Raw genomic sequence first — 20065 nt, forward strand, 5'->3', positions numbered from 1 at the left:
GCAAACAACTTACTGATGCATTACCGCCACCAACTGGTAAAAAGTGTTGATAAGGATTTTAACATCTACTCAAAATGTATCAGTACATTTTGGAGTACACTTCTAACCCTGCATAAATTGCATAATTTAAATAAATAAAAGTTTAAAGTTATTTTAAAAAACCTCTTCGAATTGTATGTTCCTTAGGTTATATAACACTGAAAGCACCTACGCTCACTACTGTTTAGGTGCTTTGAGGTTTGTTATTTTTCACTGACAACGCTTGAGTGGCTGCCACACATTTTGACGGCAGGCACGCCACGTTAATGTTTATACATTCCCGAATTGTGTGAGGAATATGCGTTTATACACAAGGCCTCAGAAACCTTTGTGTGTGCGCAAGTTTCCTGCCCTGTTTTGTGCATATAAGCTTTATATATGAGACCCCAGAGGATAGAAGAGCTTAGCGAATATTTAAGACCAAGACATGTGCCAGAGGGAGAAATCAAGTGAATGGAACAGGACAAGGGGCCTCCTGTATAAAAGAGTGCACAGCTCTCATACTGATAGTTTGCGGTAGAAAGAATTTATGAAACTGCACGCGCAAAAAATTCAGATGCATAAAATGCATAAAACCCTGTGTAGTCAAATAAGGGCCACAGTGAAGTCAAGTTTTTATCACTTAAGATAGCAAAGATAAAATCTATTCTTTAAAGGTAACAGTTTGAAACAGTAATCCATGCCTTCATTTCATCTTGAATGGATTACTGTAATTCCCTCTGTCTCGGAGTCAGCAAGTCTTCATTTACTCGTCTGCAGCTGCTGCAAAATGCTGCTGCCTGTCTTTCAACAGGAAATATAAGAGAGAGCACATTATTCCTGTCCTGGCTCCTGTCTACTGACTGCCTGTATTTTGAGTTCATTTTAAACTGTTTTTGTTTGTTTTGTAGGTTTTAAACAGCATTGCCCCATTTTATTTAACAAAGCTTCTCCACCACCACCAGTGGTAGAACTAGACTTTTAAAGTTGGGGGGCCATGCAACCAGAGGCCAGTCCTATCTATGATAAATCCGGATTTAGTATCTTTCCACCTTAAATGAAGAGGTTTTATCCCCTTTCACCGCTAAACGGAAATAGCACAAAATAGTATTTGTATTATTTTGAAAATGCAAAATAGTATAAATACCCAGACAGCTCCCACCACGCGTCTGAATAACCAAATGACCTCTGCTTGAGTCTGTTCAGGGTGAACTGGCATATCGGGGAATTTCCCTGTGAGCCGCTTCATTAATGGGCCGGTGGCCCTCTGGGGTGAAAGCTGTCCCATCCACCCCTACGTCATGCAGGACCCTCTTGTTTTGTGGCACCACGGTGCTTCAAACTGCACCATATCAAATGTCTTCTTTACCTAGCTTTTGCCGCTCCAGTTAGACAGATTTTAGAGCATGGTCGCGAAGCAACACATTGGAAACCTCCACACTCACTCTCTTTACAAGCATGGATTTTGACATATTTGGACATGGTTTATCTAGAACTTGTTATATTTTTAGCATGTGTACAGCTATGTGTGTTCTTGTTCAACATATTTTCTTCTGTAAGGTGCAAATGAGTATCTGTACTTCAATGCAAAAGATAATAATAAAAATTTGATCACCAAAAAAGGAAAACAGTGTCTTCAGTCAGAGGGTTCTTCAAATTCATTGTAATACAGACCTCTACAGGAGATCTTTCCTGCCAACAGCCACTAGTATCTACAATAACTCTTTGAAGAATTTTATTTAATATGCATTACAGCAACATTTAATTTCCATTTGGGATCCATATTTTTGAATTTTAATTTACAGTCTAAATACTTTGAGTGTCAACAAATGTATACTGTTTCTAAACTTGGTCATAGGGTAGGCGTTGCTTTTATTCTATCTGAAATAAACTGCATGTCTAATCAAGGGATTCAGATAAAAGGAATTTTACTAATTTAGGTCATAGCTCATAGGAGTTTTAGAAAATAAACTCGCAGATAGGTTTGCTAAAGAAGTAACCAAAAAGACTTTAATTATTCTACAAATCTCATACAGCAAATCAGAGAAGTGTGCCTTGAGGACCAGGGTTGAGAAACTCTGGAATGTCGGTTAGGGTTTCAATTCTGGCTCACAATACAACTCAGTAGGTGGCGGTACACATTAAAACTCTGTTTGAAAACCGTCAGTAAAATCAAAGAAGAAAATGGTGAATCAGCCATTTGATTGAGATGTGCTGAATCAGAGATACATCTAAAAGTTGCAAGACATTGGCCCTTGAGGACTTCTTCATACTTCTTCATATCGATTCGATCTGATTTTCATTTACAGGTTCTTTTTCTACTATTATATATGAAAGTTGATTTGGTGATCATAGAGATTATTCTGTCTTCCTCAGCTCTTATCTTTTAATTAGTGTTGCTATGGCAATGTTCTGGAAAACTGTCCTTCAAAGAATTCTAGAATTGGGCTGCTCAGCCTGGCAGCACGTTGGAGCAGCTCTGTTCTTTCATTGAAATTTTCACAGACTGGACTGGAGACGTAACAGTGAAGCATCTATAAGAAGGGACAGAGCAGACTGGACTTCTTCTGGAAGTTAAGATCCTTCAAGGTTTGCATCAAGATGCTGCAGATCAGTCTGTTGTTGAGAGCCTCATCTCTTCGGCTGTCATCTGTTGGGGCAGTAGCATCAGAACCAGGGAGCTAAAAAGGCTCAACAGCCTGATAAAGAAGGCTGATTCTGTTCTGGTTCTATACTGGAGACCACTGTAGAACCTCTCTAGATGATGAAGCAAAGAAGCATTCTTCATAAAATTAAGATCAAGAAAACTATGGACAACCTGACCATACTCTTTATGAGACTGTCTTGTGAAAATAGAGTATCTTCAGTCAGAGGCTTCTTCAGATTCGCTGTAATACAGGAGATATTTCCTGCCAAGTCATTACTTTCTACAATAACTCTTTGAAGAATTTGAATTAATGAGTTACGACAACATTTAATTAAAACAATAAAGTATTTTTGAATTTTAATTTTGAATTTGAAATTTTAGAAGTTCCCATTTGGAGCTGTATGTTTCTTCCATACAGCACCAAATGTATAGCTGTACAGAACCTCTTCTTATTATTGTCATTCTGTAGAATGTAGTGGCACTTTACAACCATAGTGTGTTACCGCCATACACCGGACTGAGGAGTTATCCACAAAATTGAACTCCTAACTTCCAAATGTCCTTTCTTCAACAAGCTCAATTCGTGACCCTGACCGTCGTTAATACATTTCTAATGGGAGTTTTGAAATTATTTAGAAGGAGGACATAAAGATATATCCTAATCTCAACAGGTGCTGTGAAGGAGTGGAGAAGATTTTAACTTTTGAGATGTTTTTCTTTTATGCATAAACATATCTCGTCCAGCTCTGACGTAATTACGTCGATTCCGTTATGACGTATAAGTCCTACGCGCTGAAGTAGTGTATGAAGATGGCGGACGAGGAGGCCGAGCAAGACCGTGGTCTTGTGGACAATATCAGCAAAACAATTGGGGAAGTCAGAAATTTGTTGGAAGGACTACATGAAGTTGTGATTCGAGAAAGCGCAAACTCACCAGTTCAGTCCTCTTCTGACTATTGTCAAGAGTTTTGTAGGGTGAGTTAAATTTCAATCATCTGCAAAACAGGCCATCTAAATACGGAGCTAACATGGATAATGCTGGTGTACACTGAGTCTTGCATTGTCTGGTGAAAGGTCACTTTTCAGACCGAATTGTTTGCTTCATAGTTAGCTTTATGTGAATACTAGCAAAAGGAGCTGTTGCGATTTGGTAACAACACACCACACACCCATCGATATCGATATATCTTTTAGCATACGCTACTGAGCTGTTTCTGTGAGGAGAAATGAAGTGCAATGTTGTGGACTCGTTAGAAGAGACGAGGTCTTTACAATGTTTAAGTGCAGGTTCCACTGCATTAATATTAGCCCTTTTTATTTAGGCTTACAAAATTCTCTAGCTGCACTGTAGCGCAACAGTTTACCAGCAGAGCCTGAAGCTAGCACAGTGTTAGCTTATATCCGCTGAATGTAAAAGGTTGCGTGCAGGATGTGGACAGAATGTGGATGGCTGTTTTGGGAGATTGATTTTGTGACGTGTTCATTACAGTAAGATTCACAAATTTTTACCATTCCTCTCTTAGTTGTTGCTGGTTTATTCAGACGTATCGGAAAACAAAAACAGAATTTGCGCGTTACACCCATGGTCCTTTTCTGGTGTGTACGTGCTGAATAAAACGTATGAGGGTTTTTTTTCTCGACGTAGTCTCACAAGGCAGCAAGCCATTCATTGGCTCCCATCTCCACTGTGTCCTGCACGGTTCACGTTAACCATCTGCACCATATTAAGGATGTAGAGTAATGATGGTCAGGGCGGATTCCCACGTATTGAATTTACACCAAGTAAGCTAACATACACTATAAATTATCATTGTAGTAGTCCAACTTGTTTAATAAACTACACTTTTACTTATCAAGCTAAAATCACCAATGGCATGAAAATGTTCACTTAAATTCAGGTGTTCTTTCTAATTATAATACAGGGCTTTTAAGTGTATTTTGGATGTTCAGTCTTAGTAGTACTTAGTTTCTTTTTCTATAGCAAAGTTTTCAGTACATAACTATGTGTTTTATGACTTTGTATTTTTGTGGGGGGTTTTTAGGTAAAGCACTTTGAAATGCCTTGTTAGGCAAAGGTGCTATACAAATAAAATTTGATTGATTGATGTTTTTGCCTTTTACAGTCCACAATATATTGCATCAGATTATATTAACTTCTTCACCGTATTTTTATTTCAATGCCAAATATTTTCATCCTCCAACTTCTTTCCAGGGTTGAATTAATTTTCCTGATTCTCAGTTCTAAGAACTAAGAAGGTAATTGATGACAGTTCGGTCTCACATTTGTAATTTATTAGTTTGGGCATTCTGAATTGTCACTATACTTCCAGGAAAGACGTGGTTTTATTAATATAAGTCATAGCTTTCCATTGTCACTACCACCACTGGATGTTCTTCTTAATCCAACATCTGTTATAGCATTCCCTTCATTCCCTTTTGAATTCATATTTGACCCGTCTATTATGAAGAAAATCTTTTCCTCTCTTAGAATAAATCTCTTAAGTATTACAAAACACTGCATTGCTTTAGTAAGTGCTAAATTAGTTTCCTACTTTCACTACTAAAATTAAATAAAAACTATGTGTTCAGGAAAACCAGCACTGATGACTGACCCACCATGCTGTCAGCTGCTCCTTAAAGGAGAGCTAGGTGGCGCTCTCTAATGGTGCCAGGGAATTTATTCAAGCATCTGCATGCTGTAATGTAGAAAACATTCAGCAAAAAGGAAGATTTTCTAAATTGAACTTCACAGTCTCTGAACTAAAACTCTGATCATTTTTTTCCCCTTAACACCCGGATTGTTTTGTATGTTTCTACTAAATTTTTTTTGTATTTGTTGAAACATACTTGTTACCATTAGTTCGGATCGCCTTGCCTTTTAAATTTCCGTGTGCTTTCTTGCACAATGACATTAAAGGAATTCTGATTCTGAAGGTGGACCTGGTTCTATTTTGCTTTCTAATAAAGTCTTCTAGGGGAGGTCAGGCCTTACCCATTAGACACTCATCAGTGACATAATTACAACTAATAATAGTAATACATTTTAGTGTTGTAAAAAAAATAAATGCATTATTTATTTTTTACAAATAATATATTTTATTTGCAGAAAATTAAATGTATTATTTTATTTAAGTGGCTGCTTAGTTCATGTATGCCTTGGGTCAGCTCTAAATGTGACCAGCATTACACTGGCTCATTACCTGTCATAAAAATATTTTTTAATAAAAAATCCCTTGGGCTGCTGGTGGATCGCCTTGGCGCTCCGACCAACCGGGCTTAGCAGGATTTCTGGGGGAAAGCCTTTTTACCTCTAAAATTCAAACTGTAAGCTCTGATCTATTGGTAATGTATAAATGTAAGTTTTAAAACTGATTTAGATTTTTGTTCTTTCAGACGCTCTTGGAGTTTGTAGGCCGTTGGAAGACGGAGGAAGAGCCTTTGCCACTCGTACAGGTGTACATGGTCGCCCTGCTCAGCTTTGCGAAGGCTTCTTCTTACCTCTCTCTGCAATGTGAAAGTGTTCCACTTGTGGTTGAGAGACTTTCACTGTAAGTGAAATTAAACATTTCTAATCCAAAACTTGTGCTTATATGTTTGTCATTAAGTCAGTATTGGAAAGTCTTATCAGATGAAAATCCATCAGTATAATGTTTGTGAATGCATGCCTTTCCTTTGACAGGAGCTTTTTGGAACTGTTGCTCTCACTTAAGACCCTTCCAGATGATTTATGGCAGTATTTCAAGTCGTCTGTGCAGGTAAAGCTGGGAAGACAACAATAGTCATTTCAGTAATTGAGTTTTTGAAAGTACTACAAGTGTCCCCTAATGCAGGGCTAGTTGAGAACCAGTGTCCTGCAAATTTTAGATGTTCCCCTGCTCCAACACATCAGAATTAAATAGTTAGATTGGATTTATTGTCATTATGCAGTAATGACAATAACTTACTGCATAATTTATGCAGTAATTGATTAATGGTACAGCTCTGCTTAGGGCTTTTATAACAGCCAAGACACAGAAGACTAGAAGTGTGACCTGGGAATGAAAACAAAAAACAAACAGTTTTTTAACAGTTTGTTTTTACCTTTTGCTCCTGCACTGTTTCCCCAACGGCAGTAGAGTGAACAGGTGCTAGGCAGAATGACGGCAGTCTTTATTGATGCTCTGGACTCTGGAGAGACATCAGGAGCTCTGCCCTGATGACCCTCTGCCTCATTCTGTGTCTTGATGGTTGGAACTTTTCCACACAGACTCCAGGAAGTAGAGATTAGTTGGCTATTCTTCTGTGGCTTGTCTTCCACACAACATCCACAGACACATTTGTATATTGAAGTATCTCAATTCAATTCAAGCCTGTTAATGAAGAATGTAGTGTTTGTGAGCAGCAGGCTGAGGAGCGGACCTCCTCCCTGTCCTCATTTCTGTTAATATTTACAACATCTGAGGTCGACCATAATCCATGGAGACCCTGGTAGTCTTGATATCTCCTCTGGATGGAATGAGTCATTATGTTAAGGGAGCTGAAAGCTGCTGTGTCTGTGCATGCCAACATGGAAATCATTAAATGAATAATTGTTAAATAAATAAAGAAAATGACTTCATAATTAATTAAATAAATTAAAATTAACTTATCAAATTCTTAGCAAATTTCCATCAAATGCCCTTGCCAATATGTGCAACTTGTTTGGTTGTCAAGAGAGCAGAAAGTTGATGCATCCGTGCACGCCGCCATGGTAACCCTCCTGAGTGTTATTAGTAGCAGGACTCTGGAGAACCAAACTGCAAACTGACATTATTCAGTCATTTCATTTAGATTTGTCTGACCATGAACAAAAGCTCAAGGTCACCAGCCCAACTAGAACCTATATTTATGTACTAAAGGTATTGACATTGTTTAAGTTGGGAGTTTGATCTTATTAAATTTCTGTATCCCGATTATTACAAACTTGTCCTGCTTATCAGGATCATAATTTAGTAAAACTGCATGCAAGAACGGATTATGATTTGAAATGAATGCACAGAATGTACATTGTGTTTGTATATGCTAAGCTTTTTATTATTAATAATTATATCTAATATCACTAACCCACACAGAATATGCTCAGTTGTATTGAAGTTATATTAGTTTAATTGGATATAACATAAACTTCCTATCTTCACCATTTGCATACGATAATTTTTTTTTACAGGCACAGTAATTGTTCCAATAAAATATTTACAAACAGTCCAGATATTTTTGTTTAGGCCTCAAATTATTGTTATTTTTACATGCTAAATTTATATTTAAAATGTTATGTATTAAACCAAAATAATTGATTCTGATTGGAACGGATATCTTTCAAAAGAAAAAAAAGAGTGTTGGATTAGAAATTTTTTTTGTTGTTTTAATTAAGATTTTATTTACAAACTGGCTTGTCAAAATATTTTTGCACTTCACAATCATAGAAAAATCTTTGCCATTGCAACAAGCGAAGCGTTATATTTTTTGAATAGCTTTTTACTTGCATTATTTTGACAACTCATGTGGTTATGAGCTCTACATCTTGAAGTTGGAAGGCATCCTTGCCATCACTGTCATCTTTTGCTCCCTTCACAGATTTTCTACCTATTTTTCATATTCAGAAAGTGTTTAATGATAAAAGACCATATGCTGCCACATTCTTGTTCATCACATTGGTTTAGCTAAGTATTACCTGGTTTCTGTTTATTACAAAGCACAAACATGCTTGGTAATTTGATTGCAGATTAAGACTGTTGCATGTTTCACTGCTGAATAAACTCTGTTGTCTTTAGTTTGCACATGACAAACTTCAGGAGAATGGCATCACCCAGCTGTCGCTACTGTGTGTCCTGAGCCAACATGAAGGCATTTGGAGCCACAAAGTCCTGCAAAGTATTTTGTCTGATGAGAATCCTGCAGCAGAACATGGTAAATTTTAAGATGTGAAGAAAATACAAAATACATGAACAGTATGATAAGTGAAAAATAAACACACGATGAAGTAGTGTGTTTCTGCTTTTGCTTCATAGCAAACACAGACCTAGATAATGTAGAGTCTACCCAGGTCCTGGAAAAAATAATCATTATGAATTTACAATATTTCAATTTTAGCACTGAGATCCATGAGAGGAAGCAAAAAACGGAGGAATACGCTTCTATTTTTGTTCACCATATAACAGGAAAATTTATCCCAAATGCATAGTGTTTAAATAATCTTGTTGCTGCATTTAAATAAATGTTGAGATTTATTTAAAACCAATAAATTCTTCACATACTGTGCAGTGCTAATAGAATAACAAACAATATTTGTTCCTTATGTTTTTGTGGACTTATTTTGACAAAAACGTATTTTTTTTGCACTAAAAAACTGATAGTTTGAATTGAACCTTTGGTTTCAACCTCAATTCAACTCAAATGTTTAGTTTCCCCAAAGAGTGACTATAGATGGTGATTCTGTGTTCAGGAAGCCCTTCTATAGCAGTCTGTGTTTCAGTAGATCTGGAGATGCCTCAGACTGAAGATGCTCTGTTATTAGGGATTGTGGAGACAGGTGTAAGAGTTGCCTGTTCATCTGACCTATACACAAATGGAAGGTTGAGACAGAGGGAGTGCCAGCTTCTCCTGATCTAGTGAAAAACAATGGTGGGCAAGCAGCTTCATCCCAGAGAGAGCCCAGTAGAGACAATATTTCACAGTATCATCTGCTATATTTCACCACCTGTTGTTTATGACCACTACTAATCCGTCTCATTTCTTTTTGCCATTCTTCAAATCTGTCTGCTCCTATATTTAATTGGAATTCATTTTATTTGAGCTTACAAGATGCTGATCAAGAATTCCTGGTAGCTTTAGATAATAAAAAAAACACCCTCTTGCTAACGGCAATGTTTCCATTAGCAAAACTGAGAGAAAACATTTTGAAAAGAAAAGACTGCAAGGCCACCTTTTGCAGCACTGTTGCCGAACCATTTATCAGTGACGTGAACAAGCTGATGATGAAGGTTGGCTGAGTTCTGGGGGACCACTCTGAACCCACTGTCCTGCTCCCACACACTTGAATGGCACACAAGAACTGGAGTTGGAGACCCTCACTGCAGAGATTGTTGTGCAAAGGAGCGTCCTTCAGAAAATAAGCCATGGTGTCTTGATTCCCGCTCCCTCCATCCGTTATTGTGTCCTTGGGCCTGGTGGTGTCGGTTCGTGGCAGCCTGACCTCTGTCAGATTGCCCAGGGCAGCTGTGGCTACCATCCAGTAGCTTACCACCATCAGTGTGTGAATGACTGAATATAGTGTGAAGCACTTTGGGGTCCTCTGGACATCATAAAGCTGTATACAGGTACAGGCCATTTACCATTTTACCATAATAGACCATCCCAAGTATGTTCTTTATAAAACTAATGTAATAGTGGGTTTTCAGTAAGAAGCATCTGCGGTTATACAGACTGCTACAGGAGATCCTTCCTGCTCATAGCCTTCCCCATCCATAATTACATTAAAAAATTGGTATCTACAATATTAAAATTCCTGTTTAGTATAACATATTTTTAAAATAATGTGTAAACTCACTGTAAACACAACCTGTGTGTATTCCTAAATTGGCTAAGTTGCCTCTACCTTACTGTGGGAGTTCAATGAAGCTACTTTTGGATTATAGCAGAGTCATTTTCAGTAACTCCTTACATTGTTACAAAAAGTCTAAAATGAAAACCTAACTGTGTGATTTAACTTTTTCAGTGGAGAAGTTCTTGGAGCATGAAGGCCCTGTGTTGCTGCAGATGAGAGTGAAGCAGCTGATAAAGGAGAAGCAGCTGGAGAAGGCTGCACTTCTAGCAAAGATCTGCACTGACTGTTCTGCCTTCCAAGCGAAGGGGGATTTCAAACAGATGTATCTTGTCTGCCTCTGTGGCACGTTGGAAAAAGATCAACTCATGGAGGAGGTAAGCAGATTCTACTTCAGGAATGAAAATAATTTTCATTCATGAAAAAATGTCAATAAAACTGATTTTTGTGCTTCTATATAGATTTTGGACAGATTAAACCAAATATTAGCTTAAATCAGACTTATTGCAAATTCATATGGACAGATGGAATTAGTTGATCTCTTGTCTAAGAGAATCTTCTGGCTTCGTAGTCGTGACTTCATGGTGCATGAAAATTATTCCTTATTTACAAATTTCCCTTCAGTAGTACAGCTAAATTGATTAGATTTAAAGATGACACAGGTTTAGTTGGCCTTGTGCAGAAAACTGGTCCCTCTTGTTCAGGGTCTGTGAGAGCTACTATCCTGCAACTTTTAGAAGCATCCCTGCTCCAACACATCTGAATCAAATGAACTGCTTACCAGTCTTCTGCAGATCTGAAGGACTCCTGGTGAGGGAATTTAGCCATTTGATTCTGGTTTGTTGGAGCACATGTGTATCTAAAAGTTCTAGCCTGGTATATCTGGAGGACTGAACTTGGTGAGCCCTGCTCTGTTTTTCTACAAAGCATAAAGCCTCTAAATAGTGGTGAAAGGAGTGTAAGCTAGAAATGTACCCAAATAGTAAAAAAATAAGAACTAATAATAGTTGTCAACATTGAGCTGTACACTTATTGTAAATGTGCAGACCTCTAAATATCTGCACATTTTTCTGTTGACATGAGCTTTGCTGAAAACACAGATTATGTTTTAGGAAACCATCCTGAGCTATTCTTCTTGCCAGAGAGGAGTTGTTGAAAAGCAAGAATAGTATAGTTTTTAGAATATGGGACATGCCCAGATTCATGCCCTATGCTGTACTATTTTCTTTTCTAATTAAGGAATGTATCAGATTGTTACAGAGCTGTTGGAACTTTGGCTGGTGAATATCTACACTGTCCAAAAGACTATCTTAACAGAGAAAAATGAAAAAGTTATTCAAAAATGTAAAGACATTACAAGATTTACTTTTGGGTAGTTTCTTGTGGATAGCCAATCAGATGCTCCGTACACCTTCATTGAAGCACTGCACATCTGAAATTTCTTGGGGTTAGCAGTGACAAAATAAATCATATTTTAATGTGCTTCTGATTAAATATTGTCATATAAAGTTGGACAGTAAATATAATTTTTGTGTGTGTCTGTTCAGCTTTCAAAGGAGGACTGCCACGATGCTATAGAAATGATTTGCAACCTGGAATCAGATGGAGATGACAGCGCAGCGTTCAGTTTATGTTCAGCCTTTCTAACCCGTCAGCTTCTCCAAGGAGACACATACTGTGCTTGGTAAGGACACTAAATGCCCCATCATGTTAACTGGTAAAAATGCTGGACAGGAGTTACCTTTGAATTATCTTAGTTTTATGTATTGTTTTCCTATTTTAAATCCAGGGAGCTCACTCTGTTTTGGAGTAAGCTGCTAAAGCGGTTAGAGCCATCAGATCACGCCTTCCTGGATAGATGCCGGCAAATGTCAGTCTTATCCAAATCCGTGTATCACATCCTGTTCTTCATCAAGGTCATCCAGTCGGAGGTTAGTTGGTTGTCCCTAATGAGCTCACTGAAATATTTGAGATCTTGCTGTGTTTGTGTGTTGACATTCATTTATAAGCAGCCTGTTAAGGTAATGTTTGCCTTTGTAGCTTATTTTGAGTTGAGTAAGTTTAATATTTTTGACTAATGACTGGGCTTCTTCCTTCTTTTATAGATAACCCACTTTGGTCTACCAGTGTGTATCGAGTTGTGTATAATGGCGCTACGGATCACATCGGAGGATGTCAAAGGAAAGGCCACAGTCTGTAAAACAATTTCCTGTTTGCTTCCAACTGATCTGGAAGTTAAGAGAGCATGCCAACTAACAGAGTTCCTTCTGGAGCCCACTGTGGATTCATACTATGTTGTGGAGACACTTTACAATGAACCAGATCAAAAACTAGAGGCGGAAAATATGCCTATTCCCAACTCTCTGCGTTGTGATCTCCTACTGGTTTTAAAGACCCAGTGGCCTTTTGACCCAGAGTTCTGGGATTGGAAAACACTGAAGCGTCATTGTCTGTCTCTAATGGGTAATGAGGCTTCTATCGTCTCATCCATTGACTCTCTAAATGATTCTGAGAACACTGAGGAAGAAGAAGACTATATGAGTCTAAAGGACTGTAATTATATCCCAGACAGTATAGTCAGTGGCACATATGATCTTCAAGATGCAGCAGACAAGAAACAGAAAAATAGAGAAATGAAGAAGCTGAAGGAAAAGGGCTTTGTATCTACCCGCTTTAGAAACTGGCAGGCCTACATGCAGTACTGTGTGCTCTGTGACAAAGAGTTTCTTGGTCACCGAATTGTTCGACATGCTCAGATTCATTTCAGCCATGGAATCTACACTTGTCCAATTTGTGCCGAGACGTTCATATCCAAAGACACATTCCTTCCCCATGTAACGTCACATGTTAAACTTTCTTGCAAGGAAAGACTGAGTGCAATGGAAACCAGCAGAGCACTGATTAATTCCAAATTGGCAGCCCCTTCCATTGCCATATTGAAAGCAAAAGCACACAATGAACTTCAGAAGCTTAACAGTTCACTGAAACAAAACATTGCTAGAGTTCAGAGAACTCAGTCTCAAGTGAATAGATGTGATGTAGACGTTAATGAGGACAACTACATGTGCCCAGTGGGAACATGCAAGAGGAGCTTCAAGTTTATCAAAAACCTCATTGCACATGTTAAAGGTCACGGGGATAATGAAGAAGCAAAAACGTTTCTTGAACTGCAGAACAACAAGGTGGTTTGCCAGTACTGTCGTCGCCACTTTGTTAGTGTAACTCATCTTAATGATCATTTACAAGTCCACTGTGGCGCAAAGCCTTATATTTGTATACAGTTAAACTGCAAGGCAAGTTTTCTGTCAAAGACCAAACTCCTCTTACATAAGAAAACCCATTCAGATTTCATTGCTAAATGCATGTTTCCAAATTGTGGAAAAATCTTTAATGCCCCTTTTAAGCTCTTTGATCATGAGTCACATCATTACAAAACCTTTACTTGTAAAGTTGTCGACTGTGGAAAGGTATTTCATTCTCAACAACAGCTAGATTTGCATGTAGAGAACCATGCTACCCAGCATAAAGACAGTTTACCTCGTTCATTGTTCTCTGCCAAGTCACAGCCTGGTTCTTCAACTAATGAGCAAATACCTTCTAGTCAATATTCTGTTAAACCAGAACATTCCCAGAAAAACATCAACTCTGATGCTTCTTGTTATCCAAATCCTGGAGAATTTATGACCATACAAAGTTTGTTGAAGACTTCACCAGAACATGTGGATACCATGGAAACATGCCAAGTCAAACCAGACCCTCCAAAATCACTGTTTCCAACCAGCAACATCTGCAGTTCCAATAATTCTCTCATTCACTCTCATTCCCATTTACTTAATTCCAGCAAAGAAAAAGATGAGGTTGGCCATCAGTCATTAGATCGTAAGATTCCACCTCAAAATTATCCAGTACATCCATTTGAAGCCAGTGTAGGACAGCTTTTACAAAGTCTGCCCCACACACTCCCCAGCAAAATAAATACGGATGTAATGAATTACAAACCTAACCATAACTTTATGTTACCTATGCTTCAAGGGCCAGTGTCTTGTAGGAGTAGTTTAGCGGTATCATTGCCTCACAATTCTTCGGATCCATCAGTGTCACAACCAATACCACCAAGAATAAACCCTCAACTAACTGAGAGCAACCAAGAGAACTTTGCTACTCCCTCAAATGTCACAGCTCCCCCTCCAGAGCAGAGGCCAAGGTTCCACTGTGCATTTGAAACGTGTACAAAAACCTACAGCTCTTATAGAAGTGTTTCCAAGCACATGAGAGCAGTTCATCCAGAATTCTATGAGCAATGGAAAGTTGCCCGCACTGAAATCAAAATAAGCCACATTCCAGCACTGAACACCTCATCAGGGCCTTTGAGTTCAGTCTCCTCACTACAGACGAAGCAGGCTAGCCGTCGGGTTCAGGGAAATGGTATTATTCAGCCACATTCTTGTCTTAACACAAGTACAACCTCTCAATATGGTGTCCCACAAAATCTCCCATCATTTCCCCACAATCCAAACAGTTCGCAGCTAATGGCAAGTGTTTTAAATCCCATTGTCCTTTCTCAGTTAGGTGCTGATCGAAGTCCAATAACAACACAGTCTCAACTTTCAATGGGTCAAAACCCTGTTGCTGCTGGAAGTGAATTTGTTCCTAACCGTAATTCTTCCCAAGTATTCCCATCTAATCAGCAAATGATACACGAGATTGATTCATCTAGTTCTCTTTTCCCACTTGGTATTTCTTCATCCTCTGTAATGGAATCAAAAGTTTGCCATTCAGAGTCCTTGGACTCACTGCTTGATAAAAGTAGAGCCCAGTCTACTACTACTATGAGCACTCAAAGATCAATGGAGTTGTCACAAGAAATGGCAGCCTCCCAAACCTGTACTTCGAAGATGCAAAGCTGTGTAGTCTCACTTTCCAAGACTCCAGAGAAAACAAAGCCAAATCATGAGCTGTTCGATTTGTCAATTTTGGAGGAAAAGCAAAGCAGAACCATCCAGCCTAAGTATGACCCCGCCATCTCTGAAATTAATCTTGAGACTGAGAGGCAAGACAGGAAACACGCCAGGACCAAATGGCCTGCAATAATCAAAGATGGAAAATTTGTTTGTCGAAGGTGTTTTAGACAGTTTGATAATCCTCGATCTCTTGGTGGTCATTTGTCCAAGCGTGCAATTTGCAAGCCATATCAAGAATCGGCAATAAACACAGATTTACCGCAATCATTTCTTGACCTTCTAAATTCAGAACAAACGGTTGCCACATCCCAGACACAATCCTTTTACAACGGTGTTGCTCCATATCAGAAACCTGAAAAGAAGGTAATTGGTTTTTCTTCAGCTTCAAAACATTATCCCACTTCCCAGTATCCTCAAAATAACATGCCGTCATATGAAAACAGTCCCTCGAAAAATGTCATGCTTAAGCATCTTATGCCTGAATCCAGTATGTCTGATCAGTTTGTTCCTCCATCGGACACCCAAACAATGTTCCAAAACAGCTGTGCTTCTCATGCTGCAAGTGAGCATCTACTTGGTACCTCAGTTATACAACATACAGAAACTGTCCAGCTGAAGCAGAGGGTCAATTCATACTTTGCCACCCATCCTCATGAGTCACATGTGGAGAGGTTTCCTGTGAGTGAATTCTCTGATTCACTTCTTTCAGAAATCCTCATGGAGAATTCTGCTAGTGCTCTCCTGGGCACTACTCACAAAATCAAAAAAACTCCTGAATTAATTTTTCATGAAAGTTATCCCTCTAAGAAAACCATCTCGGCTCCAGATTCCTGTTCAAACGCCATGAAGCAAATGTTGTTACCCGAGTTTCACCTTAGTCAAGCAGTAACAAGTGGTATGCAAGCCATGAGTCCAGTGAAGACTACTGATAAAGATATCAAAAAGCGACTGCGTGAGCAGATTTTGGCTGGTGACTTTCAACGCAGAAACATTTGTTCTTCTGGAGATGTGAATCTAAAAACTTCGGGCTCAAGTCCCTACAGTCCCTCCAATAATTCTGGATTTCAGAACTTGTTCTATGATGCAACAAGTCATTCAAAACCTCAAGGTCAAGTCCTTACAGGAAGTTCTCCAGTTACTTCAGAATCATCTGGTAAAATTGAAGACCTGCTGAACACCCAGAGCTTTACTGGTTTCAGAGAGACTCCCAGAATCCTCATAGAGCTACCAAGCCCCCCAGTTACCACAGCAACTGAACTGGATCCTGGACCTTCAGGGTTATCAGCCAGCCAGCAGCAGTGGATGACTGAAATGCAGTGTGCATTTGAAAGGCTTGACTTGATGAGAGAACTTCCTGATCAGTTGATAACTTCGTTAAAACAAAATGGGTTTGAAAAAAGCGGCCTACCTGTATCCTCCAAGGTGAAATCCCAAAATTTCACAGGAGTCACTTCAGTTCCATCAACATCTGTTGTTAAACCATTTGCTTGTGAAGACATTGATTGCTCATTTAGTTCCATTTCTAATGATTCCCTATGGAGGCATCTCTTCAAAGCTCACAACTACACAATTGGGATGGTTAATGAGGTCAAGAAAAGGTATGGACAGTACTCTCCTTTCAAGTGCGAGAAATGTCCGAAAGCATTTACTCGAAACTCAAACCTTCGCATTCATTACCGGTCAGTTCACAAATTATCAAATAAAGAAATTACAGACCTGGATGAAAAGCGAAAGATGGCAAAAGCTGAAGTATCTAATGCAAGTCGAAAGAAGCCTGTGGCCATAAACCAGGTTCCATTGGCTCCAGTTACCACAGTTAACCATACGATTTTAGATAACAGTGCCTGTATACATCCTCTCCAAGCTTCATTGAATCAGACATATGTTCCTTCAGCTAACACAGCTGTAACTAATCATGAATATCAAGGTCATAATCACTGCTCAGTTATCCATTCCTTAAAAGATGTTCCCATGCAAAATCTAGAACAAACTCCACCTGCAAGTCGTCTGACCTTCCCAACCTCCCAGGCAGCACAAACAGGGATGTCTACTGAACAATGGATAAAACAAGAAGGAAATGTACCTGAATTGCATGCAGAAAGTCAGAATTTTCCTCTATTCCAGAATTTGCCTACCCTACCTCAAGCTCCAAGAACTCATGAAAATGGCCCTTTCAAGATGCAAACAGTGGTTAAACAAAATACAAACATTGTCAGGAAGTCTAAAGGGAAGAAGCCAAAATCAGAAGATGCTTTGAGTCCATATAGACCATATCGCTGCGTCCATCAAGGTTGTGAGGCAGCCTTCACGATCCAGCAAAATCTGATCCTCCACTACAGGGCTGTGCACCAGTCTGCTTTGTCAGCACTGGTGGAGAGTGGGGAGCATGTCCTGAGTGAGGAGAATGACCAAAGTGAGGAAGCAGATGAACTACTGCACCATGTTAAGGAAGAGCCAGAGTCTGAGTTGCTGCAGATTACAGAAATCAGATGTCAAGTCAAAGACTGCTGCTGTGTTTTTCAAGAAATTCCCAATCTCTTCCAGCACTATCTGCAGTTGCATGAATTCACAGATGATGAGGTGGAAGCACTGTTGTTTGGTGTAAGACTTGGCAGGTTTGCTTGTGGTCACCAAGGCTGCACAGAAACCTTCACTGCTTTCAGAAAGTATAAAAGTCATGTTAAAGAGCACCATAAAGACCTAAACCTTGCCAAACCTGAACAATTACAAGTTTTCAAGTGTGAAATTGAAGGCTGTGATCGCTCTTATGCTACAAAGTCAAACATGCTCAGACATATGATGAAAAAACATCAGGACTTGTACCAGCTTAAACTACAAAATAAACAAGTGGAAGAGGATGAAGAGAAGCAAAACTCAACATCTTCACATTACCAATTTACCAAAATAAGTAATGGCAAAGAAAATATAGAGAGCAACAAAAAGATCCCCCTGAGGGCTCATGACAGGAAGAAGGTAGACAAGTCAAAAAGCAAACACTGGCTTAAATATGGAAAACCTTCCTTGAAGTCTAAAGTGGATGCATCTGCCTTGTGCACCAAGAAATTTCACTTGCAGTATCCTTGTATGATCAAAGGCTGCACATCAGTCATGAAGTCTGAAAAGAGCATACTCAAACATTACATTGTACATGGACTGTCAGAAAAGTACTTGGAACAGCACAGGAGTCACTTCATATTCTGCAAGAAGTTCTCCAGACATAAATTTCGTTCCATCAGGAGTGACGACTCCAAATCTGAGAACACTTCAGAGCAGTCGGACGTCGAGAAAACAGATGCTGTCACTGATGAAGGGAAATATGAATATTCAAAGCCGGTCCTACGCAGAAGAAGCCCAACAGAGATGCCCATGACTTTGTTAAAAACTAAGTTATCAAAAAAGAAAAGTTCTGATGGACTTGTGGTACTAAAACGTAAACGAGGGCGACCAAGAAAATTTGGCGGAAGTTTTGTCAAATCTAAAAAAGTCATTCGGCCAACCAAGACAACGTCTGTTCAGGTCAAGGAAGAGAAGCAGACCTCCCCAAGCCTTGCAATAGTTCCAGAGGAGACGGAGCAGAGTGTGCCCCTGGCTTCCTTTAAACCGATGGGATTTGAAATGTCTTTCTTACAATTCTTGGAAGAGACCAGAGAATCAGAGCAACACTTGATGAGGTCAGTTAAGGTAGAAAATGGTGAGAGCCAAACTAGTTCAAATAGCAAAAAGACCTGTGTCTGGTTCAGCAACCATCAGAACTTAAAGTCACTTTGCAAAGTGAAAATAAAACTAGATCCAGCCTTTGTGGGTGTCATAGAGCCCATGTTGAAACAGCTGCAGGACATGGACCCAGCTGTAGTGTTAGAGAGATGTGACTGACTGCTTTTTGGAGGTGATTTTTTTAAAAATCCAATAGCTAAATCTCAGGATCTGAATTAGTCTGACTTGATGGACTAAACCAGTCTGTTCCACAGTACTATCTGTACAGGTTTTTTTCATATTGTAAAGTGTAAAGCATGTTCAAATGACATCAACTTGTGGCGTCTAAATTATCCCTGTGGGAATTTGAGACAAAAGAGCTTAATTCTGTGTGTAGTTTGTGAAGATGTTGATCATTGCTTGTCGTGTGTATATATAGATTTAAAAATCCCACTGCCACCAGCAGCCCCATTAAACTTTTGTATTATTTTAGTTGATTTTTTTTGTCTTTTATAAGATCACACAGCCCTCAAGAGCTTAAAACTTAAGTGCTGTTGCATGTGGACCTATAAAATGATTTTGTTACATTTTTCTGAATTAAAGTCACTTGTTAAAATTCTCAGTGGTTTACTTTGACTTTTTAGTCACAGCTTGAGTACCTATTATCAAAATGTTTTTAAATAAGGTAAAAGGTTGAAAAACACATGCTGAGACTGTAGCACAGGGCTCCAAACATTCTTTTCTTAAAATTCTCTGGAACAGAAAACAAAGACGACTTATTGCCTTATTTCCTTTCTTCTTAGTAAAGCAGAAAGGAAAGAACTCTTGTTTCAGTGCATGTTAATTAGCAAGATTTGCCTTATCAACATTGTGGTAAACATAAATCCCACTCTGCCCACAAAGTCAAACCTCGCCATCTCACTAGCTTTAGCTTACTCTCTTAATCCTCCTGCGGTCTTGAGATGCGCTTTTACAAGGTTTTTCTGTGTGCGATTTTGGGAACTGATGGTCTGATGGACACCACCCACTGCTTCCCTGTTGTCCTGCCGTGACATCTGCCAGGCTCCTCCTGAGCATTGTGCTAAGAGTTCAAATAAAACCTTGTTGCTAAAGGAACAAAAACTGGACAGACAATTTACTGATCTATAACTGATTTCTCTAATCTAATTTCTATTAATAGGACAATTC

General features: G+C 39.0%; 1 protein-coding gene across 1 annotated transcript; it reads left to right on the plus strand.

Annotated features, from left to right (window-relative positions):
* Positions 1-3461: 3461 nt before the first annotated feature.
* On the plus strand, positions 3462-19499 carry znf292b (zinc finger protein 292b). The gene is made up of 8 exons (XM_032584394.1): positions 3462-3640; positions 6059-6213; positions 6345-6420; positions 8455-8590; positions 10398-10600; positions 11771-11907; positions 12013-12154; positions 12329-19499. Exons 1-8 carry the CDS (start codon positions 3470-3472, stop codon positions 19055-19057), a joined length of 7749 nt encoding a protein of 2582 aa, XP_032440285.1. The 5' UTR covers positions 3462-3469; the 3' UTR covers positions 19058-19499.
* Positions 19500-20065: the final 566 nt, after the last annotated feature.

Source organism: Xiphophorus hellerii, chromosome 15 (genome assembly GCF_003331165.1).
Source record: "Xiphophorus hellerii strain 12219 chromosome 15, Xiphophorus_hellerii-4.1, whole genome shotgun sequence".
Lineage (NCBI taxonomy): Eukaryota > Metazoa > Chordata > Actinopteri > Cyprinodontiformes > Poeciliidae > Xiphophorus > Xiphophorus hellerii.